The sequence below is a fragment of the Nansenia antarctica genome (assembly GCF_963989245.1).
Source record: "Nansenia antarctica genome assembly, chromosome: 12".
NCBI lineage: Eukaryota > Metazoa > Chordata > Actinopteri > Argentiniformes > Microstomatidae > Nansenia > Nansenia antarctica.
Genome location: NC_137682.1, coordinates 3134038 through 3161453, shown reverse-complemented (window position 1 = coordinate 3161453; position 27416 = coordinate 3134038). Strand labels below are relative to the sequence as shown.

The window sequence follows — 27416 nt, the reverse complement described above, 5'->3', positions numbered from 1 at the left end:
GGAGGCTGTAAGCATGGGAGAACAGGTAGGTTTTGAGGTGGGATTTAAAAGTGAAGTGACTGCTGACAGTTTAGAAGGAATAATGGATTCATGGCAAGACTTCTGACAAACGTACCCTGATATTTGACACAGGTCCGTGCAGATTATAGGATCTCAATATAAATAGCATTCAACCTATATTAATAAATTGATATGTTACTCAAGGAAGTATCAATGCTAGAACATATTGTGGTAAACATTATCCTCCTCTTCAACAAACGAATTGCTCATTAGAAATTACATTTATTGGTTCTCAAAATACCAGAGACTCAATACAGAGAAAGGTTTTTTTTTACAGTACAATGAGTGAATGAATACAGGTTTCTTTCTAGACAATGGTCAAGTTTGAGTGTGTTCTATACATGTCAAACGATATTTACAGATGAACAGATAGATAACATGATGTGGGGCTTTAAAACATGCAGGATAAGCTTTTCATTGAATTTCATTGTGCTTTTTCATCGTATTCATAGGTAAGCGGACCTTCACTGAAACCCCAATTTAATACTCCGACTGAGTCTCCTTCATTCATTTCACTCATCACTAGTTTCTCATTCATATCGTTTCAACAACTAGAAGCTGTCTACTGGGTGTGTAAAAGGATGTATTACGTTAGTGATTATATTTGAGAGAGCCTATATTTAGAATACAAAAATATATTACCTCTATAGTTATTCAAAGAAAGCATTTTGCGCACATAAGTAGCGGTAATATCTGTATCTGTTATCTTCATTGTGAAAATGTTGTACCACACACACACACACGCACACACATAAACAAAAAGGTCAGTTAAACATAAAATTCAAGTAAACAACACTAGACCAAAACAAAGGCTATTCAAGGATCTCATGCATATGCAGTATACAGAAAAGGATAAACATTTCCTTCAGCGAAAAAGAAAAACATGTCTTGATAGCTCTTGCATAGTGTATGGGTATTTTATGTTTTTGAATGGGTCCTGCCCAATGGTCTGTAACCTGTACAGAAAAACACACACACACAAACACACACACACTCTCTCTCTCTCTTTCTCTCTCTCTCATTTTGGTAAAGCTGGGTGATAGTAACTGACCGCTTTATGTATCTCTCTATGCAACGAGCGAACTGCAGGATCCACACTTTTTAAGGGCAGCTGTTTAGGAAAGAGAGCGGAAAAGACACTTGAAGGTAAAACCACAAATTCACTTGAAATTACACTTTTTTTTCTTTTCTTTAACAAACTTATTGAATAATAATACAGCTTTTATATGAAACAGAATGCTGAGGAAGGTCTGGAATTGTGTCTATACATACTTACTATCTATCCCCACCTCAATTCTATGAAGATAGGCTTGAAGCAAGTTCACAGTTCAAAATCTTAACTGTCGGTTGGTGTTAATGCTTCTTGAATGCAGTACGAGTCTGGCTAAAATGTTCCGTTAATCAAGTCTTTTTAGACCAGTGGGCAGCGTTTTAATTTGTTTCCTAAAGTGAACGGCCGAAGGGTCAAGAAGGAAGGTTTTGTTTTTTTCACAGTTCTTTCAGAACCACCCAGTTAGGAAGTAATAGGCGATACCGTCACAGGGGCACAGTTGTGCATTTTTCTTCCATGCGTGTACTGTCTGTCTGTGTGTAACTGGCAGGGACCTCTCGCAATAGCCACAGGGCGATAACCATAATACCAAGAGGGATATCTTTGTGGTACAAGTGCTACATCTGGGCTTTCGAAGTCACAGGCAGGGCTACCTCATCACAAGAGCGTGATTTCCAAATCACTTTCCGCTACATATACAGTCATCCAGTACCCTTAATGCCATGTATACGCACAATTCAGAGACTCTCACTCCATCTCTTGACTCTACTCTGCTTTGCTTTGACATCAGTATAACAAATCTTTATAGTACAGTATGTAAAGATCACAATTTGCATAGTGTAACAGCACAGCATTCAATATGGACATGATTGCACATCCTTTTTTTATATCCCCTTTCCCTTTCAAAAAAGAAAAAGCAACCGAAAAAACACAAATGAAGAGGATGAATTCAAGACCATGTCTTTCATCTGGGCGTTCTAAAGGACAATGACAGTTTGTTGTTTCTGTCCTTCAGTGCGGCATCCGACTAGGGGAGATGGACGGGAGCCATTTTGTGACAAACCGCGTGACACACGTCATAATACTGATAGACAAATAAACAAACACAAATACTGCGGAGATCAGTGCTACAAAGATACAGGGGCCTGGAATAGTGACTCTTTCATGATAAGACTAATGAGTAACATGTAGTGGGGTTTTATTTATATATATATATATATATACTGTATATATACAGTGGGGGAAATAAGTATTGAACACATAAACATTTTGTCCAGTAAATGTATTTCCAATGAGCCTATTCAAGTGAAATTTGCACCAGACCTTGGTATTAACCAGAGAAAGAAAATCAACTTGTTGGAATGGCCCAGTCAATCGCCTGACTTAAACCCAATTGAACATTTGTGGAAGCATCTGAAGATCCAGATTCACAAGAGGGCCCCCCCGCAATCTTCAAGATTTAAAGACAATCTGTGTAGAGGAATGGGCCAAAATCACACCTGAATACTGCGGGCGATTAGTTACTTCATACAGAAAGCGCCTTGAAGCTGTCTTTACAAACAAAGGCTTCTCCACTATAAGTAGTTAGGCTAAGTATTGAATTAATTTCAGTCAATGTGTTCAATACCTTTTTCCTGTTTAATTCCACTTTATTCTACATAACTTTATTTACATATGGACTTAAATGTTTTGATTTTTTTGTCTGGATTGTGAGTTAATACCTAATTTGTCTGGTGCAAATTTCACTTGAATAGACTCATTGGAAATACATTTACTGGACGAAATGTTGATGTGTTAAATCCTTATTTCCCCCACTGTGTATATATATATATGTATATGTATTAGTACTTTGGCTCAGTAGAAAATAAAGACTGAAAGGAATAATATGTGCACAGTATGCATACAAGACTATGGATACTTCTGCTCTGTACAAAATCTCAAATTTGAGGTCACAGAACGTGACATAGTCAATCTGAGTGGGTCTGGGGTACACAATGTGGAATTGTGTATCAGTCATTTGAGAGATCAACGTGTCATACTAGAGTAATGTAGCCTAATGTTCAGAGTTACAACCGCAGACTACCGACAGACATCCTAGTGTCTATCCGCCATTACACCATAGAGTCAGAGAGACAGAGAGTGCTGGTGGAGTGTCTCGGGGGTGGGTGTGCACAAGCCATCGTCATGGTTTCATCTCCACTCAGTTGATGCTTCCCTGGTAGATGGTGTCGACTAGAGAGCTGCTCTTCTTCTCTCTCTCAGTTAGTAGCAGATAAAGCACAAATCCACACTTCTTGTTTCCGTCCTGCTTTCTTTCTTTCTCTAAGTTCATAGCGAGAGGACGGCTCTGGTCTCCGTTGACGCTTGTCTTTGGAGGATGACGGGGAGGTTTGCTCGCTGTGCCCTCTCCGAGTTCATAGTGAAAGGGCAGTCCTCTTCCGTTGATGATACTAGTCTTGGGGTTATAGAAAATCCTCTAGTGTCTCACGTCTCTCAGTTCATGGCGTGCTGGCGGATGGTGTGGAAGATCCAGTCCATCTTGGTGGTCCAGCCGCCGTGGTGGGCGTCGTTCATCTGCTTCATGAAGTAGTCCAGAGCCTCCTGCTCCGTCTTGTCCAGCGCCAGGGTCTTGCGGATGTAGGCGATGTCGTCGAACGACTGCAGCTCGGGCATCCCCGAGCCCAGCATCATGGAGAACAGGTTGATGAAGAGGTTGGCGTGCTGCCTGATGGCCAGGTAGGCCTTGTAGCACATCTCCTGGAACCTGAAACAGGGTGTATACAGGAATCTTGAGGTTAATTTGAAAGTGACAGTTGGATCTAAGTGACAGTTGACACTAGAACAGCCGTGTCTATGTTACCTACTCAGGGTATTATACAGGAATCTTGAGGTTCATTTCAATACCTTTCTAAGACTTTTTAAAGACCTTGTCAATATTTTTCCAGACCTCACCGCCACTTCGAGCTGTAACCGTTTACATCAGTGACACCTTTAACTTAACAGTTTTAGTTTGCAATAGACTAGACCACTATCATACATCAACATCAACAGAATTTCCGGTTCATCATTGTTTTTTAATAAAACTAGTAAATTCACGAACTTTTACTAAACGTTTTTAGGACTCAAACTCTTTGGACAGAGTCTAATTCAGAAAAATACCTACAAAATTCAAGACCTCATAAAATCGTGACAAGACTTTCTAATACTTATTAAGGGTCTTGATTTTCCCAAAATTTATTTATCAACTTTTAATACTTTTCAAGACATCGCGGATACCCTGGGATAGGTAACATTCAGAAAGATATCGTGTAGAAAGAAAAACAACGAATTAACTGGTTACTAAAATACTAGCTTACCTCTCAAACTCCCTGGTCTTAGTGCACTCCTGGGTTCCTTTGCTGATTACGATTAAGAAGTCTTGTGTCAAGACAAAGGGCACCCTCTCTCGCTTGTAGCCAAACTTCTTCTTCTTGTGATCCAGGAAATGGCCAAAGTCTATGTGAAACAGCTGCAGGGAGAAGAGAAATAATAATAACCATCAATCAAACTTGATTTATACAGCACGTCATACGATGCAACACACTTTACAATAAAAACTCACACACTATTTTCTTTTTTCAGTTATCAGGAAATATCAGGGGGGAAGAAAAATAAGAAATCTCTCGTCAAGTACCTGACCGTCATCTTTGACCATGATGTTGCTGTTGTGTCTGTCACCGATGCCCAGGATGAAGGTGGCCACGCAGTAGCCCGCACACGACCGGGTGAACAGGTCAATGGCCTGGTCGTACCTGAACACAGGGTGAAACTGATACTTTTAATACCACATTCCAGAAAAGCTTCCAACAATCTTTTGGTAATCTAATAAGTAGATTTTTCACCACGCCACACTAACTTTTACCCTTTTATGTCTACAGGTGCAACTCAAAAAAATTGAATATCGTGCAAAAGTTCATTCATTTCAGTAATTCAACTTAAAGGGTTAAACTTAAATATTATATAGACTCATTGCATTGTACATATGCATGATTATACTTTCAGAGGGCTGACATTTCTGTATTTAAAATCCTTTTCTTATTGATTTCATGTAATATTAAACATTTCTGAGATATTTAATTTGGGGTCTTCATAAGCTGTAAGCCATAATCATCAAATTTATAACAAATAAAAGCTTTAAATGTCTCGCTTTGCATGTAATGAGTCTATATAATATCGAAGTTTAACACTTTAAGCTGAATTACTGAAATAAATGAACTTTTGCACGATATTCAAATGTTTTGAGTTGCACCTGTATAATAACACATTGTAATAATATCTATACAACCCAAACCAAGCTTTGTGTAGACTGTCTCTGTCTCTCTCTCTCTCTCTCTCTCTCTCTCTCTCTCTCTCTCTCTCTCTCTCTCTCTCTCTCTCTCTCTCTCTCTCTCTCTCTCTCTCTCTCTCTCTCTCTCTCTCTCTCTCTCTCTCTCTCTCTCTCTCTCTCTCTCTCTCTCTCTCTCTCTCTCTCTCTCTCTCTCTCTCTCTCTCTCTCTCTCTCTCTCTCGCAGCACTCACATCTCTCCCCTGTTCTTGTCCTTGAGCCACTGGTGCAGTGTGTGGCTGTTGAACTGCAGCGCCCCCTTCAGGCCACCTTTGCACTGGATCTGCATGATGGTGTGAGAGTTCCTCACCACCTCGATGAGCCCCACGCAGTCGCCGATGGACAGGCAGCCGTACGGCAGCATCCTGGTACAGAGAACGAAGGGTCACATATGGGTCTCGCTCATATACAGTATATAGGTCAGTGGTTCTCAGCCCTCTCCTCGGGGCGCCCCAGCCGCTCCACATATTTGATCTGTTCCACCACCAGCTCACCTGATTCAACTAATCAAGTACAAATCAATTAGGATTGTCGCTTGTTGTTCATGAAGCAGATGTTACACATCTAATCTATCTAAAGGACCTTCTTGACCCATATGTCCACTGTTCCCAGAGTCAGGAAAAAGACAATCGGTGAGCGGGCGTTTTCTTTCCGTGCACCAATTCTTTGGAACCTTCTTTCATTGGACATCAGACAGGCATGTTCAGTGAAAGTGTTCAAAACCAAGTTAAAGACCCACCTGTTTTCTGTTGTCTATATGTCATGATATACATTAACATATACATGCATATATTACAGTACATGTGGGAATACGGTACATGTGGGAAAACTAGGGTTAGGGTTAGGTGCTACGTCGACTTGGTACATGCTGGCATGTCTAACCCTAATCCTAACCGTAGCACCCTAGCACCTAATCCTAACCCTAGTTTTCCCACACGTACCGTAACACATACAGCATATTCCTTCACTAAATATAAATCCCATGTATCCTCCTAAAGCTACACTGGTTTCTACCTCAGCTCTTAGCAAAGCAATGAACTCTTAATGTTGAATGAATCGGGGGAAGTCGCTACTAATTCAGTCTACTGCTATCAAGTTAAGAAACATAAAGAGCTCCACTAATTGACTATTCATGTATGCGTTGCTGCTACAAAGCGTACCTGAGATCAAGCCCCTGGTTCTGCCAGATGTTCTCCATTATCCTAATGATCTGCAGCGTCAGCATGTCCTGCCGTAGATCTGGGGAGGAGGTGAAGTGAACGTGAGATGACGAGAGACAGGTAGACCTTTGATCACTCTGTAACGCATTATGAAAGTGCAGGGGCAGCAGCATGCAAAAGTCAGTTTGGGTTACATGGCCGTAGAGAGACGTAGAATGAAGATGGGTCTGTTACGCTATTGTCAGGGGTGCAAACTGGTGATGGCCCAAAAAGGTGACCCATTTTTTTTATGTGGCTAACCTTAGGGGGGGGATAGCGCTAGCACTAATGGTGTTAAATAGATACCACTAGCACTAACGGTTGTCTAACAATGATGCATGTGTAAGTAGCGACAGCCCTGACCTTAACACCTGCAGAATTACTTCGAAAACAGTTTACCGTGACTGTGATCTCTATGCTGTCTGGAATTGTACCTAGCTCCCTGAAGCTAAAAGTTATTTCAACAGCAACAGAGTTCAGCAGACAGGGAGATTAGTTAGCTCGCACATCATGTGACTTGGATGAGACTTAGACCCCCCCCACCAACATTTTTTTTTTGCAGATCTACACAATTCAAATGAATGACATAATTTGAGATAAAACGGCTAATTTAGCAGAAAGGTGACAAGTTTGCACCCCTGATTGTCTTTAGGACTTAAGGAGGATGTGTGGGGTGACGCGCACGCACCATCTCCATTTTTGAAGATGATCTCGTTGCTCTGGAAGAGAAGCTCTGACATCATGTCAGGGTTCTCCCAGTTCAGCCACAGGGGCCGCTTGGCCGATGACATCATCCTGCACTCTTCAAGGCTGAAACAGATATTATACAACAGTTAGTTCCGACCAAGTAATTTGATTGGACAAGAGGCATTCCATGAGTTACGATATACAGTATAACAGCACTGGGACCTTTAACTATATGTATCCCTCCGCCGCACAGATGTTCTACTAAATGACCGTTGATTAGACGTACATATTTAACTCAAGAGTAAAATTACATTCAGAAAGATAGATAATAATAATAATAATATCAACAACAACAATCATATAGGAGAATAATTTGGAAGTTAGGATATGTCTGTTGTTCCTTCTGTACTCGGTTGTTAAGTCTGACGTCAAACGTGACGTTTAGCAATTTCCAGGTCCAAACCAGAAATTCCCTGCACCAGAGTACCAGTGTACTACAGCGGTAGAATGACAGTTCAATCGTTTTTTAGACTGGGATCTATTCATACAACAAGGGACACAGCAGCACTTTCCCGTTTTTCCCCATATTTGTCAGCGTCTTTGAGACTTGGAAAAGCGCTATATAAATATAATTAATTATTATTATTACTGAGGCATTTCGAAGACAGCGCCTCAGCCAACTTTGGACCCGGAAACACGTCACGACTTAACAACCGTATTGAAGGATCATACTAGATAAATGGACTTCATCGCCCTACCGAAGGTTCCCCAGCTGATGGGCTGGGTTCAGTGGAGACGTGAAGCTCTGCAGGGCGTCCATGTAGTCTGGTCTCCTCATCTGCTCCACCAGGAACTTCATCTGAACCTTCTGCGCCTCGTCCTTCTTCTCCTGCTTCAGAAGGTCTGTGAGGTTGATGAGTTTCTCCATGGCCTCCACCTGTCTGCTCAGGTGCTTCAGGTACATCCCACACGCCCGGCAGTACGACTCCAGCAGCAGACCGAACCGCTGGCTCACTGTCTTGTTGTGCATCTCTGACCTGCAGAGGAAAGAAACGTTGCAGTAGGATTGCAATGACAATTCGTGACGTTAGAATTATAAGGTTCTATCTCCATTTTTGTCAAAATTTAGGTTTTTTTACATAATCTGATCCATTAGGTGTTGATTAATGCCTGTGTGGTGTTATTTTTAAAATGTTGACATTTTTGAGTTAGTAATTCATAAAATACAAAGGTTCCATCTCACAAAACATAATGGAAAGTAAAAACTTTGACGCTCAATAACCCTAGACGGAGATAGAACCTTAGAATTCTAAGCTCACGATTTGTATAACAACAACTAGGGGTGTAACGATACTCGAACCAAAATGTTTTGGTTCAGTTCGGTTCGCGTGTGTACTGAATGAATGCGGCATTCATTTACCCACATGCAGAACTGTGTTGTGTGTCGGGCCAAAGTAATATTATTACATATGCCTCAAAAGGTAGGAGACCAGTTGTATCTAATAGATACTGTCACACAATTATGATATTAAAAAATTACAACTTGTAACTCAAAGTTTGTTTTATAAGATTCTTAGGTCAAAAACGAATCTACTTTTTTTTTTATCTACTTTTTACAAACCAATCAGATTATTTGTGCCCTTAGAACAATGTTGACTACACTTTCTATCATTGGTGGGGGACAAAAAACATCTTTGGAGATATCATTGACATGACTTTACTGCTCAAATTCAAGTTCAAGCACAAGAGTACACATGTGCCGACACAATATGCATTAACTGTATTAATACTCTAGGTTATTATTACTCTATTATGAACTCTATCACATTTCCATGTACATAACATTAACTATGGAAGATTGTCCTTGTAGGCTGCATAAAAGGTGCATATACCCACAGTGTACCTTGATATGGCAAATTACCTGTAGTCAGCTTTTCTTAACAAAATCCCTGATATGCACAAACCCAACAGGTTTGACAGAACCAAATACAAACTATGACACGCAGGCTGCCACTCGGATTTCATAAGCAACATGACGCTATATAAGAGTATGAAATTATGATTATTATTTTTTTTATCCCTTTAAGAAAAAGAACAGGAATCAACTCACTTGAGATGCCAGAAGAAGAAATGTCCTATCCTCTGATTGGTCAAAGCCTTTTTCAGCAGAAACCTGGCCAGTGGGTTGTCAAGATACTGCTCATACTTCAGCACCTGGTGGCAGACGAGTAAAATGCATGTTTATAGACGAGGATGTAGCCTGGTGATTTATAGACGAGGATGTAGCCTGGTGATTTCATGACCGTTTAAACTGAATAGATGCAACCACCGAAAAACAATGTCCGTGTTTGTTGCACGGAAAATAATATTACAAATCATGTAGTGCCAATCAAAACATTGTCAAATCCATTCAACCATGCATAACTTCAAGCGAACAGTGTTCAAATGATGTTGGATCTCAGATAGTGGGTGATCATCCATTCCATAAGCTTTTCCATTGCATAAGCATTTTGTCAATTATTTTCAACAATATATTTATTTTGAGGTTTTTTGAAAAAGATTAAACAAATCTTGAAAATAAGTCAATAGTAATAATTATATATGTATATGCATACAAGCAAATAACTCACTAGAATTGCCATACACATGTATATATAGTACGTACATTGATGGAGAGGCAATCATATGTGTGGTGGCCTGGGAAAACCCGTCGGATGTCGCTGGCGTTCGTTCGTGGCAAAGAGCAAATATAGATGGAAATCGCGATTTTGGCGATTTTGATATTATGTGGTATTCTAGTACTTTGAACTCCATACTACATTATGGTGAATAAACATTTTAAGAAAACAAAAGAGAAAGTACTTATTTTGATGTTTTTGTGGCGGGTAGTTTGCTAGCGAAACAACATCACGTTGAACGTGTCTCATTCTCAGTTAAGCAACGCACACACACATGAGCGAAAGGAGAGACGATACTTCCACCTGTGTTATTGCCAGTGTACTGATGCTCACAATAAGCATAAAGTAATAAAATCTTAACTAGAAGACACACAAATGGATCTGTCCCTCGCATACCGACGAGGCGAGCAGACTAACACCGCATCACAAGCAGACAAACGAGACCGGACGATCTGCATAGGCTCCTCCCCCGACCCGGAGGAGAAAGGGGAGGATTTCTCCCCTTTCACTTTTTTTGACATGCTACATTAAAATGCTCATAACTTTTTAAAATAAAGGGCTATCTCAGTCATTCAACCAGTTATGAATAGCTGAGAACTTCTAATTTATGGAAATATTAAAAAATGAAAATGTCAAAATGCCACCATGTGAAGGGTTTTCCCAGGCCACCACACATATAACTGAGCTCATATACAGTATACACATACAAAATAAAAGTGAAAGTGGCTTTTTAAAAAAATAAAAATTAATAATAATACATTTAAAAAATGTATAAAGGAGGAAAAAAGAAAATGAAAAATGAAAACTGAGAAAAAACTAAAGAAAAGGGTACATTGCAACAGATACATTAATTATATCCAACTCCTACTCTACCCCTGGCCAATTCACAACAACAACTGCTCAAATGGTTTATCACAGAGTTTACATTTGTTCACGCCCAGGTTCGTCCATCCAGTGTGATCAGTTCTTGTCCTCCAGATATTTTATGAATGGGCCCCAAATACTTTGGAATCTTTCCTGCCTGTCTTTGAGTGTGTATGACATTTTCTCTAATGGTAGACACAGAAACATCTCCCTGCATTTTGTCTATTTAGTAGAACATAAAGACGGTTCTATACCTGGACCAACTGAATGAGGTATTGAGATAGAACATAAAGATGGTTCTATACCTGGACCAACTGAATGAGGTATTGAGATAGAAGAATATAAAGATGGTTCTATACCTGGACCAACTGGATGAGGTATTGAGATAGAATATAAAGATGGTTCTATACCAGGACCAGCTGAATGAGGTATTGAGATAGAAGAATATAAAGATGGTTCTATACCTGGACCAACTGGATGAGGTATTGAGATAGAATATAAAGATGGTTCTATACCTGGACCAGCTGAATGAGGTATTGAGAGAGTCTGTCGTCCGTTAGGTATTTCTCAAGGCACTTCACGGCAAAGTCTCGGATCATGGGGTCTGGGAAGTTGCAGTCCAGCAACTCCATGGCTTGTTCTGGCTTGATGGCCGGCCAGTCCTTCAGAAGGCAATACATCTGGAGAACAAAACAGACAGTAAATGGTAAATGGACTGCACTTATATAGCGCCTTTATCCAAAGCGCTTTACAACGGCCTCTCATTCACCCATTCACACATCAATGGCGGCAAGCTGCCATGCAAGGCGCCGGCCCGCTCACTGGGAGCAATTTGGGGTTCAGTGTCTTGCCCAAGGACACTTCGACATGTGGCCAGCCGGGGCTCGAACCGCCAATCTGCCAACCTTGCGATCATTAGATGGCGCCTCTACCTCCTGCGCCACAGTCGCCCCCAGACAGTAGATTTGTTTGAATCGAAACATGACTCAAAAACTAAACAAACGTCTGAAAACAAAAGGCAATAAACAAAAGGCTTATACATTTGAATGAATGGTGTGAATGTACTAGGAATTAGGAGTTATTATACTCATAACTAGATGATACTTGTGATAAGTGTGATAATGTGATTATTTAAATGCTTAAAATTACAAAGCAGGTGGTTCAGAATGCCGTCGAGCTGCACAAGTCGGACCAGAGAGCTTGTTAGCGAGTGCCTGTAACTATTCCTCCTCACAAATTGTTCCTACCAGTTATTTTCAAGGAAGGCAGGCAGGCACATCACCCATTCATTTAATGAACGACAGCTAAAACTGGTCAATGGAGTTATTATTTTGAGAGAGAAAGGAATCCTTTCAGATTACAGATATCTCATAATGATCGACGGGGGGTGATCGTTCTTATCTGTAAAGTGCCCGACATCCGTAACGAGTACTCGTCGTTTCCTACTAGGAACATCAAGTCTCAGGACTATGCAGTGTTAATGAGAACAGCAGTGTCAGCAGCAGCAGCAGCAGCAGCAGTAATTTGAGACTGTTTACCTGTGCAACCTCATCTCTGGAGTTCCATTTCACTGCGAGGAGAATCTTGGGGAGTATCTCTGGAATACTGACGCAATAGTGCCTGAGGAAGGAGAACAGAACAGGAGAACATTTGAGTGTTCCACTCCACCATCCACAGAATCTCTGAACATTCCAGTAGATAAACATGTATGTTTACTGCACACACTGCATGCATATCACCTGAATATATATTATTTTTTCCCCTCTGCTATAAGGTCTCTCAACACCTGACTCACTGCACTAACCCTGCCAGATGTACTGCACTTTATAAATTGTAAATATTGACTATGTTCTTAGTCTTATGGTTATGTGTGTACATGTCCATGTGATAGTTATGTGCAATGTGTGTATGTTTTTGACACTGCTGTTTGAGCTTTTCCACCTGTACCGAAAACAAATTCCACCGACCTAGGTCATGTGGTCATTAAACGATTCATTCATTCATTCAGTCAGTCAGTCATTCAGTCATTCATTCAGTCATTCATTCAGTCGTTCATTCATTCATCCATTCAGTCATTCATTCGTTCATCCAGTCATTCATTCATTCATCCATCCAGTCATTCATTCGTTCATTTATTCATTCATTCATTCGTTCATTCATCCAGTCATTCATTCATTCATTCATCCAGTCATTCATTCATGCATTCATTCATTCACGCACACACACACTACCTGTGTCTCCAGAGGAAGTCCTTCTCCTGCTCAGTTATTTCAGACAGCGCGTCTCTGCCACACACCAGACGCAGCTGTTCATTGTCGCTGTCCGTTAGGGGGTTGTCCCGCGCCAATCTGTTACTCTGGAGCAGAAGACATTCCCATTTTCATTCAATTTAGTTTGGCTAATAGGCAGCAAGCTAGCTACACCTAGGGATGGGAATTGATAAGATGTTATCAATACCGATGACATTATCAATTCAGCTTATCGGTCTGATTCTTTATCGATTCCTGATGCATTTTATATGTGGATAAAAAAGTAGGCCTGAACACCATGTAGAATGTCTGCCCAATAACATTTGAAATGTTAACTATTCAGCCTCCCAGGTATGTTCTTTATGCTATTGTGTAGCTGAATAACTGTTAATGTGTTACGTTAACATACCGGACTTCTATTCAGCCTGTTGTTCTGTGTGCTATTGTGTAGTTGAATAACTTGCCTTTCCAGATTAAATGTCTGTTCTTGGTCTTGAATTTTGTGAAATACATTTCTATTACTTTGATACCATTTGCACCTCCCGGCCACATGACTCCGCCAATTTCGAGAGCTGACAGGGCGACCTCATAAAAACTCTGCGAGGGAGTTTCCGTATCGTATTTGGTATCGTGTGGTCAGCGATACGAGAGGGTGTGTTGAAAAAGATGATGTATGGGGTGCTTAGGTGGCGTGGCGGGTTACGCTGTGCTAGGCGTAAAACGTCATTCATCACATAATTACATAAACCTACCCCAAAAATGTACCTACCCCAAATGGATCATAATAAGGCCATAATAACCACACCACCGGCCTATGTTGCAACACAATGGATATGACGAAAGCAAGCGATTTCACCTAACAACAATTTCACCTAATCAAATATTAATTTAGTCTTTCCAACAATGTGTGAGAGAATATCACCAAGAAACTTGAGGTAACAATTAAAGGGGTTCTTATTAACAATTAAAGGGTTCTATCGTAGGTTAATAGTTAATTAATTCATTTATTTAATTTATTCATGGACTGCACTTATATAGCGCCTTTTTTCTGCTCCAAAGCGCTTTACAACGGCCTCTCATTCACCCATTCACACACACATTCACACACCAATGGCGGCAAGCTGCCATGCAAGGCGCTGGCCCGCTCACTGGGAGCAATTTTGGGGTTCAGTGTCTTGCCCAAGGACACTTCGACATGTGGCCAGCCGGGGCTCGAACCGCTGATCTGCCAACCTTGTGATCATTAGACGGCGACTCTACCTCCTGCGCCACAGCCGCCCCCCCCCCAAAAAAAGAAAGCGCATGATCTCCTGAAACCGGTTCCGTGACAATGTCGAGGTGAAAAAGGTATTGCCCCATTTCTCTGACCAGAAGCGTTCCATCTCAATGTTCTTCCCGCAGTATGCACCCCTCACATACAGAAGAGCAATAAAGGCCTTCACCTCGGCAATTAAGACATCCCAGGAGGCGCGCCGCTCTCCACTATCTCTGCGCGCTTCAGCCACTGAATCTCGGATGTGTTCCAACATCACCCTGTCATACAGGTTTCAGAAAGCCGACATTTTGTCGCAAATGTTACGCCTTGCGTGGGGCCAGGTGACCCTGTGAGGACGCTTTGAATTCGCTGTCTCCCTGTGGCTGTTTATGCCGCCGACTAGCAATTATAACAACGTTATGATTCGAAATTAATGCTTTTTTTATATGCGGGTAGATTTTACCTATAAATGCCTGTATTTTTCATTTAGATTTATCTATACTATATTTAACAATACGCGATTCCATGTGGCCAGAGATTCTCTTGCGCAACGGTGTGAAAACGCTTGGCACGTGACTAGAGATCAAATCGGGCTCAGAAAAGTGAGTTAGTTTCGTCATTGTGTAGCCTGGCCCCTAAGTCAATGACGTGACAGAAAGAAAGGAACAAGAACAGAATATGACCTTACCAGACCAGTGTGGCAGTAGTTGAAGCCCAGCTCTCTGGATATGTTCCAGTTGGCATGCTCCTCTATGGCCACCATGTCAGGGAACTTGACTGGGCTGCTGAAGTGGTCAAACTCTAACTCCAAACAAGGGGTTTCCTGTGTCAATAAAACAGTGAGAAGAACGTTTTAAACTCTAGGGCTCTTTATTTCAACAATAGCACCCTATTGAAGGGGGTCAGGCTCAGTGTCAATGACTAATTAATAAGTGGATAAGAGGCTTACTTTAATGGAGGCAGCTTATTGCTGGGGGGTAGCTAGCTAGCTAATAACTGTGACCTAGCTGTGACCTAGCTTATTGCTCTGTTGTGCTACGATTGGGGGCTTGGGAGGGGAGGTAGCTAGCTAGCTAGCTAGATAATAACTAACAACTCTGACCTTGTTTGGGTTGGAGCCGGTGACACCGATGGGGTTGAGCAGATCCTCCATGCCGTGGGGGACGGGCCACAGGTTGAGAGCCATCTTCCCAGCTACCAGTGTGTGGGTGTAGTCAAACAGGTTGATGTTGCCCCAGGCTAGTGGACAGTGCTCCTGAGAGACAACAGAGACACAGAACACAACAATTGGATTGACTCAATAACAATCTAGAATGTCAGTTTAGAATATACAATTCAAAGAAATGCATTTCTACAATAAGAGTGCCTTGGTTCCCCTTTTTTCAAAGAAATGCATGTTTAGAATATAGAATATAGAATTCAAAGAATAGTTTAGAATATAGAATTTAAAGAAATGCATGTTTGGAATTGATGGTACAGTATAGGTTTCGATAAAGTGATGTGCATTCATTACCAAATATGTGCTTGGTATCATGTCAGTATTGCTTGCCTTCTTATTATTATTCCTTTTGATACTTTGATACTAATCAGCATACTTCTTTTCAGGCGTTCCACCACCCCCATACAGCCAGCCAGCTGTATGTTAGAAGGTTGCCTGGTACACTCACCTCTTTTGCCCCCTTCCTCCCTTTCACAGAGCAGATGGACAGACAGAGGCGGGCTGCTCGGGGGATGTCTGGAATGTACATGTCGTAGTTCAACCACTCATTCCACCTATGAGGACATGAGCACATTTACAAATTAATACATTTATACATACACAAATCAAATCAACACATGCACATACAACACATACAAATCAAATCAGAATCAGAAGACTTTATTGCCATGACATGTAAACATGTTAGGAATTTGGTTTGGGACAGTGGAGCACGGTTTACAGCAGGACATATGCAAGACAGGACAAGACGGTGCAAACCAACATCATAGTGCAAGAGTCATAAATAATATAAATATAAGAAGTGCAAAGATCAAGTGTTCAAGTGTTCAAGTGTTCATGTCCAAAAAGGCATCCCTCTACATGGCTAAAAAGGAGATGGTCCAACAGAAGCGAAGTTGTTAAAAGTACAGTAAATTCCTATGATTGATATTATTTTGGGAAACTGAACGAATAACACAAGTAAGTGTGAAACACTTATTTCCACTGTGGACTTCATTGAAAAAATATATATATAATAATAAAAATAGATAAAAAAACGAAAGACCACAAAATACAATAAAACAATCAGCCTGTCTTGATTCCATCATCCTGTCATGGGCCCAGACAACAATACTGACAACTGGACATTAACAATGACTACAGGTCACTGGCCCCGGCTGCCATTCTGTCTCCAGAAATAAGCTCTAACCTGTCCGTTTAAAACATCCCTGAGACAGCTTAATAGGCAAAAGGAGTCTATTCCACAGCAGAATTATAAAAGAAAGAGTTCTGTGACAGACTGTTTACTTTTGGCACCTTACAGGAAACTATAAAGTGTGTTATGTCCTAATGCTGAGTATGAACCATAACGACATAGGACCTTTTGGACAGTACCATTCATGGGGCCGTTTTTTATAGACATGGCGTAAGCCTAACCCTAAACTAAAAAGCATCTTCAATGGGGATTTTATATTGAAAGTGTCATTTAGTCCAGGACTAGGCTTAAGCCTTGTTTGTGAAACCAGCCCATGATGTTACACATGGTAAATGGACTGCACTTATATAGCGCCTTTATCCAAAGCGCTTTACAACGGCCTCTAATTCACCCATTCACACACACATTCACACACCAATGGCGGCAAGCTGCCATGCAAGGCGCCGGCCCGCTCACTGGGAGCAATTTGGGGTTCAGTGTCTTGCCCGAGGACACTTCGACATGTGGCCAGCCAGGGCTCGAACCGCCGATCTGCCAACCTTGCGATCATTAGACGGTGGCTCTACATCCTGCGCCACAGCCGCCCTACATGTTACACATGTGGTTAAGCCGCTCCTCTCTGAGCTGTACTGGCCTAATGCTTTGAACTTATTCACTCCAACTGTGTTATGTGGTGGTGCACTGAGTGAGCAGGAACCGAATTATGTTGTTTTGCATAACCTGCATCTTGTTCCTAAATTGTCAACCTACTGTACCACGCAGAACAGGGCACAATCAAAATTACACTGTATCAGATTTCGACACAAGCATTTCAAACTGCCTGTACGTTCTGCAGTACAGGAACTTTTGTTTGTCTGCACTTTTAGACTCTGGCAGAAGTCGACTGATCCAATGTCATGCCTAGATATGTGACAGATGCTTTAGATTCAATCTCATCTCCATTACAGGTTCGCTTTTATCCTGCCTACCTTTTCCCTATTCGGTTGTTAAGTCTGACGTCAAACGTGACGTTTAGCAATTTCCGGGTCCAAACCAGAAATTCCCTGCACCAGAGTACCAGTGAACTACAGCGGTAGAATGACAGTTCAATCGTTTTTCAGACTTGGATCTATTCATACAACAAGGGACAGAGCACTTTCCAGTTTTTCCCATATTTGTCAGCGTCTTTGAGCCTCGGAAAAGCGCTATATAAATATAATGAATTATTATTATTACTGAGGCATTTAGAAGAGAGCGCCTCAGCCAACGTTGGACCCGGAAACACGTCACGACTTAACAACCGAATGGGGCTACAGATGATCCAGTACAAGTGAAGCGTTTGAGAGGACAGTTGAATGTGATGATAGGAGGTGCAGACAGTACCTGGGATTCGAGCATGGCACGCGCTGAGTGTTCACGTTGTCACACAGCTGCTCCCCTCCGTGGTATATCCCAGTCCGGACATAGATCTAGAATCAATGTGCAGGGAGAGATGTGAACATGGATCAATCAGCCTGATAATAACCTCTTTATCACACCTTTACAAAACATCATCCATGTAAGAAAGTGGTCAGTCAGCAAACCCTGACCAAACTGGACATCTGAACTGTCAACACCTCCCGAGTACCTTGTCGATGTCCCTGATGTTGACATTGACATATGTGGCGCACAGTATCCTGATCCTCAAAGTGCCGTTGATGGTCCACAGGGACTTGGTAGCCGTCTCTCCGTTCATGTATGGCGTTGCCGTGGAGATGCGTCTTGCGTACGAGGGCATGGTAAAGGTGTCTACGGGCAACTGGGAGTACAGGCTGTCCTTGGCCATGAGCATCAGGTTAGGCATCCGGCCCAGCATGATGCAGCTCCGTACATACTGAGCAGGAGGAGGAAATCATCATTACTGCTTATTGTGTTTCTGCATCGTTTCTTCCAACACAACAGCTAACTGTAGTAACATTGTGAAAAAAACTAAAAGATGTCAGCAATTTATCACAGCTGCGTTTATACGAGCAACATGTAAGTACAGTATGTGCAGGGTTCGACAGTAACGCCGTTTTACTTGCCCGGAGCAAGTAAAACATTCGCCGGGGTTGTTTGCGCGAGCCCGACGACGCTGCTGGATCCTGGATATTTGTACCTGTGTGCAGGAAGAACAACAGACGGCGCAGGCGCGAGACTAGACTAGATGATCGTGAGTGAAGATATTATCAAAGCGTACTCGCCTGTCGATCACCCGTACGCTTTGATAATATCTTCACTCACGATCACACAGGTAAAAATATCCAGGATCCAGCAGCGTCGTCGTGCTCGCGCAAACAACCCCGGCTAATGTTTTACTTGGTCCGGGCAAGTAAAACGGCGTTACTGTCGAACCCTGAGTATGTGTACAATATATATGAACGGCAATGCACTTCACATCATAATTCACAACCATCCATTTCATCAGGTCCAAGACTGCTCTTGTTACATATGGGATGAATATCAGCCTAGTCAAGAGGTGGAGGCGGGGTTACCTTGTATTGACTCAGAGGGTATTTCTCCAGCAGGTATTCATCACAGCCGCAAACTTTGAGGATGTACTTCCCCTGGTACTCCTGGACACACATTTTCAGCTGCTCGTGGGACAGCAACATGCTCCGGGTCTTCTTCCTGATAGCCTCGGCAATCACGTGCTCCGGAACGCAGTCGTGGTTGATCTTCAGAGTGTACTTCTGTTTGTCATTGCTCGGCGATACTATAACCCAGATGACCACTATAATTTGACCTATGGAAAATAAGTAAGGTAAGTCATACATCCAACATGGAAAGGTCAAGACAACTTAAGCCCCTTTCACACATTAGTTCTCTAATTTACATGGAAACCCGACACCGTTCACACCTGACCCAATTAGCCAAAATTGCCTGGTTGTCGTATGGCTACGACCCGGGTCTTGAATCACGCAGAGACTGCCATATACCAAATATATCTGTCATATATCATACCTCCGTTTTATATCTAAAAATATGATAAATACATATAAAACTGAGTATGATATATGGCAGAGTATGATATATGGTATAGTCTCACGCGCCTGTCACGTCTCCAGTACATTAGAAGTTTGCATCCTTTGAAACATATGGCGGGATGTAAGGATCTTGTAACTTCGCAAACAATAGCAGCATTGAAATAGTTTAGTTTATGTTCAACTGGAAAAGGTAGGCTAGTGAGCGCAGATTTTCGTGTTTTGACTTCGCTGGGAGTTCGTTAAAAATGCCTTTCCAGGGGCGCTTAGGTGGCGTAGCGGACTAAGCGTTGACCACGTAATCGCAGGGTTCCCGGTTCGATTCCGGCCGGGGACATATCCTGCATGTCATCCCTCCTCTCTCTCTCACCCATCCTTCCTGTCTAAATCTCTACTGTATCTGTCAATACAAATGAAAAATATGAGTGGGACTGCCCCACTCAGGAAAAATTACTTAAAAAAAAAAAAAGCCTTTCCACAACAATAATAATAAAAAAAGCCTTTCCACAAAAGAACCGTGGAACCGCGGCGTGTGAGCAGGCTGCCTGGGAGAAGGTGTGGGAAGGTTTCATCGTGGCGGACGGTCGCAAACTTCGGAAGTCGCCTGTTATATTTTCTGCATTGGATGAGGTTTACTGTCATACAATGATCAATCAATGTAGAATTATATTGATCACTACTTTGGCTGATGCGATGTGCAGACATATCGCTATGCGCGCTCTCTCCAGTCTCTCCCCGCTCTGACTGGGCAACTCAGGACAGCTGTGAAAGGAGACGGTGTGTGTGCGCACTGCTGCGTAATGCGTCTATATCACAAAATGTACATTTGATAAGTAAGTAAGTTAGCCAAGTAAGTAATCTAGCTAACTATGATTGGAAACAACGTACTATCCAGTTGTGGAATGATATTGGCTGCCCCGGGCTTACAGAAGCTACTTGAATCACGCATTCAACTGGGTGCAGAACTGGAACGTAGTAGACGTAGTAGTGGTCTAGTGGATAGTGAGTTGGACTTGTGATCGGAAGGTTGTGAGTTCAAATCCCGCCTGAAACCACACCACTACTAGTGTGCCCTTGAGTAAGGCACTAAGCCCTCAGTTACTCCAGGTAATTCGTAATTGTAAATCACTTTGGATTAAAAGCGTCTGCTAAATGGCAAAATGTATTAATTATTATTAGATGTGATTCGAACGAGACAGGTGCGTGAGACTGCCATATAACATATATATATATATATATACACCTGCCATATATCATACCTCCACTATAATTGGAAATGAAGTAGTGTCCAGCTGTGGAATTATATTTAGTAGTAGTAGCGATATTCAGAGTTTGGGGCAGTTCTTATGCGCTCTGCCCTGCTGACTGAGCGATGCAGGACAGCTGTGAAAGGAGACTGACCAGGCAATCTCCAGGCTTCCGTTCAGACATACAGTGACACGATACTTTCCCTGGAATTATACATGGTCTCGACCAGGGTAATTGCCCGCCGGGCGGATTTCCCTGGTCAGTCGCGTTCAGACATACGCCGTCCCTGGAAATTGCATGGAATCTACTGGGAAGGCTCGTATGTGTGAAAGGGGCTTTACTTAATTCTCTGCCTCTTCCCCCAAAACAATCACAACTACAGTAAATTAAATGTTGTTATAACCTTGTAACCTCTACAACTAAATGGCTGGTGGTTATATCAGAGTTGACAATGGTCTCAGCTAACTTCATACTATATTAGGCTGCTATACATGAGGGATATGTTCCCCCTCAGGGACGTCAAACCATTGATTCATGTCCTACCTTTGTCCAGCTTATTGAAGATGTGCTTAGGAAGTTCAACTGACGATTCGACATTGGGAGGGTAGACATACAAAGCTCTAGTGTGAGGTCCGTTGGTGTCCCTGAGGTCCACTGACTCCTTGCAGACATTCAGTATGTTCCGTCTAAAGTCCTGCACCTCTGAGTCCTTGACCAAGTCAAACTCACATATAGGCATTCCGATGGCAAAGCCTGTGGAAAAAGAGAAGTATATGAGGGGAAGTGCATAGCTTTAAGGCACATCTATCTGTCTAAGCTTTCTTGCATACAGTGTTCATTTAAGAGACTTGCAAACCGGATTTCAACACATGCATATGTTACGGTACATGTGGGAAAACTAGGGTTAGGGTTAGGTGCTAGGGTGCTACGGTTAGGGTTAGGGGTAGGGGTAGGGTTAGGATTAGGGTTAGACTTGCCAGCATGTACCAAGTCGACGTAGCACCTAACCCTAGTTTTCCCTAACCCTGTTAGGGTTAGGTGCTAGGTTAGGGTTAGAATTAGGGTTCGACATGCCAACATGTACCAAGTCACCCTAGCACCTAGCCCTAACCCTAGTTTTCCCACATGTACCGTAACACATACACTGCCAGTAGAGTGCCTGTCTGACTGCATCAGAGCCCTAGTAGGGGCCAGGTGTTTTTCCTGTCCCCTACAGTAGATAGATAAAGAATATGTGAGGCTGTGAGGCCGGCGTACCAATCTCTCTGTTGAGTATCTTCTCCTCTCGGTTCCCCACCGGCTCGATCACTTTCAGGAAGGCCTGAAAGAGCCTCAAGTCGCAAAGTCTCCGGGTCTCGTCGTAGAACTCCTCCCTCTCCGCCTCCTGCGTGACGCTGACGAAGATGTACGAGGACTCCTCCTGCAGGAGGTGGTGGAGGGGGTACTTCCTGGCCTCCTTGAAGAGTTCGTGTTTGACCGTGACCAGCGTGGCCTCTCGCAGGCACTCCAATGTCAAAATCATCCCGTTGGGTAAGAGGCAGTCCACCAGGATGCTGGGGGGCATCAGGTGCATGCCCCATAGTTCCCCTGAAGACGGCCTGGGAGGCATGGTGGTGGTGGTCTCCTGGTGGTCTCCTGCGCCTCACAATGCTAATAATTCAGATGGGTAACAGTGTAGTGGACCTACTGGGGGATAAAGAGGGAGAATTACATAAGATGCAGTGACCCGTTTCTAAGGATGCATTAATGTGTTACATATTCAGAATGAGGGCAGTGGCGTGGAGGTATTGAGGTATAAGGGGGTAGTATGAGGTATTGAGGAAAATATTATAATTTAAAACCATTATCTTTTCACAACAGGGGGATGCATAGGCCTACACCCAGAGATTATTTGAAGCTCTTAGCATAACAATAATGGATTTATTTTGTCCATACAAGATAGGAGCAACATGGTTAATTCACCAATGTGGGGAGTAACAGTGCAATTTCTGTAGGACAAATGTAGATGCTGCTTTATGAACAGATTTTGTTAGAAAATACGTTTAGAAAGATGTTGGCAGTTAGCATAGCCTGTGCAATATGTCTCTTAATGTCCAAATATCAGAATATATTCAGACTATGATGAAACATCTTAGCTAGCTAAGTGTGCTGGGCTGGCTCTGGCTCAGGATGCTAGCACAACTCACTAGCACAGAACAAGCTAACTAGCTAAATAACATTCGCGTCAAATTCAGGCGAAACGACATAACAGAAGTTTTCCCAAACTCAACAAAGACAGTCACCGTTTCCTAATCGCTTTCCTGAGGTAATATTTGGCGAGTGACAAAGGTTCAATTGCGAAAATACCGGTTGTTAGTAGTGTCAAGTCAATGGCTAGCTGTGACAAACCTTAGCTAGCTGTCAGAAGCTAGTTAGCTTCTCATTCTTATGGCTTCAGAAGACATTTAACATTTAAACATTCACCCCCCTGCGAATAGTTAATAGTGCTAAATCGATGAAGGTGACGTCACTAACTGCCACAATCGTTAACATGGAACGTTATCCCGAACGTTCTAAACGTTCTAAACGTTCTAGACTATTGTCGATACAACAGTGCTGCGCGAGCCTAGTGTGTGTCGTACCCCGGGCCGTTCCACCGCTCCAGACCCTCTCGCGCACAGGCAGACAGACCGTTAATAGTGCAAATCGATGAAGTTACAGCCCCTAACTTCCACTATCATTAACATGCAACTTCTTTATCCTAAACGTGTATTAGTCGAGACAACAGCGCTCGAGCCTCGTACCCCGGGCCGTTCCACCGTTCCAGACCCTCTCGCGCACACAGACAGACCGTCTGCTATCTTCTTAATACTCCATCCAGAGTCTCGAGGACAGTCCGGAAAAAATTGTTGTTGGGATAAATATAAATGTTGCGTTCTCAAAAGAACACGTCCATTATATTTCATAGCGTTGTGCACGCCGCGGTTCTGGAGAATACTGCATTTTTGGATGATAAGTGAGTGAGTGAGTGGACCAGCTAGGTTGGGTTTAGCTGGTTGGAGCTAATAGACTGACTGGTCTCCTCCCACACACACACACCCGCGGCGCCACCGGGCTTTGACCTCGAAGACATGATAGTTCCCCAATCGTGCAATGTGCAAAAGATGAATATTAGGCCCTATGGATCCATCCTACACTTAAACTTAATCAGTTTGGGGGGAAAAATGCAATTAGTGCATTTATTTAGGAGAGATAAGATTAAGAAACAGGAGAAAAGTGAGAAGAAGGAAGGACACACAATTGCTGTAGCACAATTAATCCGACAACTTTTGCACAAAAATAAATGCTTCAATACAATGCATGCAGATGAGGGAGTAGATCAGTATGGGTGGCCCCTGGTTCCTGAAGCGTTGAGCTGTTGGTTTGTTTCAGCCCCAGCTGAGTAACGTAACACACATGATTCAAATCATCATATATCATGGTATATTTAATTGGCGAATCTGACACTCTAATTGACGAATCACAATTAGTCAATCATGTTCCATGTGTTGAAAGGTATATGGCCATTTCAGGGAATATTGGATTGGATTGCCTAGGCAGGACAGCAGAGGGCGCCAAACTCAAGGAAACTTGCTCCTGAGCTTTTTGTTGTCCGTTGTGTTCTATGGGAGCTGGTGGCCTGGCCACGCCTCAGGAGATGCCAAGCCACACGTCTGATAACAGTCGGTGAAACAGTCAATGTCAAAGATGCCATGTGATGTATGTAGCCATAAAATATCTATTTCCAGCTAATGCCAGCCATATGCTACGCTTGGAGCGTTTTCTCAATGAAGCTGTGTTGCGCTGAAAGGAAATGAGTCTGGTGACAGAGATAGGACACTCATGTTTTTATTATATTTCATTTATTCTTCATGGAATTATGAACAAGATAGTCATGTGAAACACCCCATTATGGACATAGCAATATTTGATCTTCTTTCAAACAATATCTATAGATATAGGTTTTGTAGGCCTAATTGAACCAAACACAATGAAATGTAACTTTGTTATCACTTATGTAACAAAAATGAACAAAGATTCCAATTCCTACTAGGGAAGAAGTTACACCCTATGCCCTAATAGCTGATATCGCCCCCTTTGGCTGAAATAACCTCAATTAGACGTCCCCTATAACTGTCTACCAGTCTCTGACGTTGACTGGGAGAACGTTTTTCTCACTCCTCCATGCAGACTTCTTTCAGCTGTGTGATGTTTGAGGGGTGTCTTGCATGTTTTTTTTTTTTTTTTTTTTTACATTTTCCTCCAGCACCCTCTGATGCCATAAAGACTTCTTATAGTGGACTCTTCTATGATGGTGAGCTGGCCAGGCCCATCTGCAGCAAAGCAGCCCCAAACCAGGACATTCCCACCCCCATGCTTCACAACTGGTATGGAATGGAATGGAATGGAATGGAATGGACTTTATTTGTCATTGCTACAGTACAGGTACCAAACAACGAAATTTAGGAGGGGTGGCTCCCCTGGTGTTAGGAAAGGGGAAAAAAACACATTTAGAAAAAGAATAAAATCACAAGAAGGTAAGGAGCTGGTTTACATCAATAAAGGCTATGTACACAATCCACTGTACTATACTGCACAGATAGTCAACTAGGGTTGTCATATTGCACACAAGTATTTTTTCACGTTATTTTAAAGTGTCACAGTTTGCAGGCTTGAAATGTACATGTTTGTGCCTCAGCACTAGCTGCCATACAATCCGTCCGGACTGTCCTGGGCCCAGAACTTAGGCCTTTGCTGTGTTCAGGGCCTTGACGGCCCTGTGGTAGAAGTTCTTGTGGTTCTTGTGCTCAAATGAACCACAGTTCTTGTGGTTCTTGTGCTCAAATGCTGTCTTTGGTTTGAGCCAAACATGTCTTATTTTTGCCCAAATAATTCAACTTTGGATTCATCTGTCCAAAGCACATTGTTCCAGAAGTCCTAGTGTTTGTCTAGGTGCTCTCTGGCAAACGTTTGTCTTGCTCTGGTGGGGTTTGTTGACAGCAAGGGTTTCCTCCCTACACACCTCCCATGAAAATCAACTTGTGCAGTCTCTTTCTGGTGGTAGATGCGTGTACTTTGACATCAACTGTGGCAAGAGCTACCTGTCGGTCCCATGATAACATTTTAGGATTGTTGGAGACTTCTTTAAGCATCTTGCAGTCTGCTCTTGGGCTGAACTGGCTAAGAAAAGTAAATTATTGTAAATTATTTTCCGGACAGTTGAATGGATGATTTCTAATTGTTTGGAGATCTTTTAAAATCCCTTCCCAGATTCATATGGACTTCTTTCTGAAGGCCTCAGAGAGCTCTTTTGATCTCGCCATGGTGACGCCACTCACTTCAACAATCAAGAGCAAACCAAACTAATGTCTGAGGTTTAAATAAGACAGGCTCCTCCACATTTTTACAAATCATGTTTAAAAGCAGTTTTTTTTCTCAGTTTTATTTGTTTAGTCATATTACCTCCATCTCTCAATATTGTTAAAATGAAGATCAAATGTCCATATGTTTAAATATTGAAAAAGACAAAGATTTTCATGGGGTGTCCTATCTTTTGTGTTTATTACAGTTCCATTACAGTTCCATCATGTACATAACTACCCATATTGTAGACTAAACAGTACTGCTTATTTTACAGCAAATAACTTAACTTTATATAACAATATCATAAGCCTCACCATGGGAAGGCATATTTGAGGTCACTTTATTGCATACAACATTGTTAAAGATATTTAGTACAAAGATAAGGTTTGTGAATTGTACCTCGACTGTCAGAGAGCCAATGTAGACAATGTAAACAACTTTTCTCAAAGCACAAAGCACAATTTCTGTATGACAGATTACAAGCTTTAGGGTTTCCGTGAACTTGTTTTTGTTGATTGATTATTTTCATGTCATGATACATTCAGCATAATCTTTTCACCATCAGATATATATCATATATTCTGGGTATTTCCCCAACTACCTACTGTTCACTTATGCTAACACATGGGGGGAACAACTGCATACAGTTGATAAAGTTGCTATAAAGTTGTAAACTCTTTAGTGGGTAGCTAAAAAACTCAACTGTCAGTTCAGTCAGCACACATTTAGCTTGCATTGTTGTCTATGTGAAATAGGACATGTGCTCATCAATATTCCACATTTTGGATTATGCAAATAGGACACCCAACTTCCTTTAAATTTGAATAGCCGGTTAACTACTTTGAATAAAGTTTGAATATTTTGACATAGGAATTAGGAAACATTCTGTTATGACCAAGCCGTGGTCACAAAAAGAGGGGAGACCACACATGATCAAGGGTTAAAGTAATATATTTATTAACATAAACGATAAACAATATGGGCC

The 27416-nt window shown here is 42.1% G+C and overlaps 1 protein-coding gene across 1 annotated transcript; it reads right to left on the bottom strand.

The window, feature by feature from the left end:
- Positions 1-331: 331 nt before the first annotated feature.
- LOC308168393 (phosphatidylinositol 4,5-bisphosphate 3-kinase catalytic subunit alpha isoform) lies at positions 332-22658 on the bottom strand (the record flags this gene model as incomplete). The annotated part of the gene is made up of 19 exons (XM_080542964.1): positions 332-3875; positions 4468-4619; positions 4785-4902; positions 5669-5839; positions 6635-6713; positions 7362-7483; positions 8119-8397; positions 9471-9574; positions 11418-11582; positions 12441-12522; positions 13134-13258; positions 15095-15229; positions 15509-15661; positions 16074-16179; positions 18183-18268; positions 18427-18672; positions 19313-19563; positions 21593-21802; positions 22307-22658. 19 exons carry the CDS (start codon positions 22656-22658, stop codon positions 3605-3607), a joined length of 3207 nt encoding a protein of 1068 aa, XP_080399090.1. The 3' UTR covers positions 332-3604.
- Positions 22659-27416: the final 4758 nt, after the last annotated feature.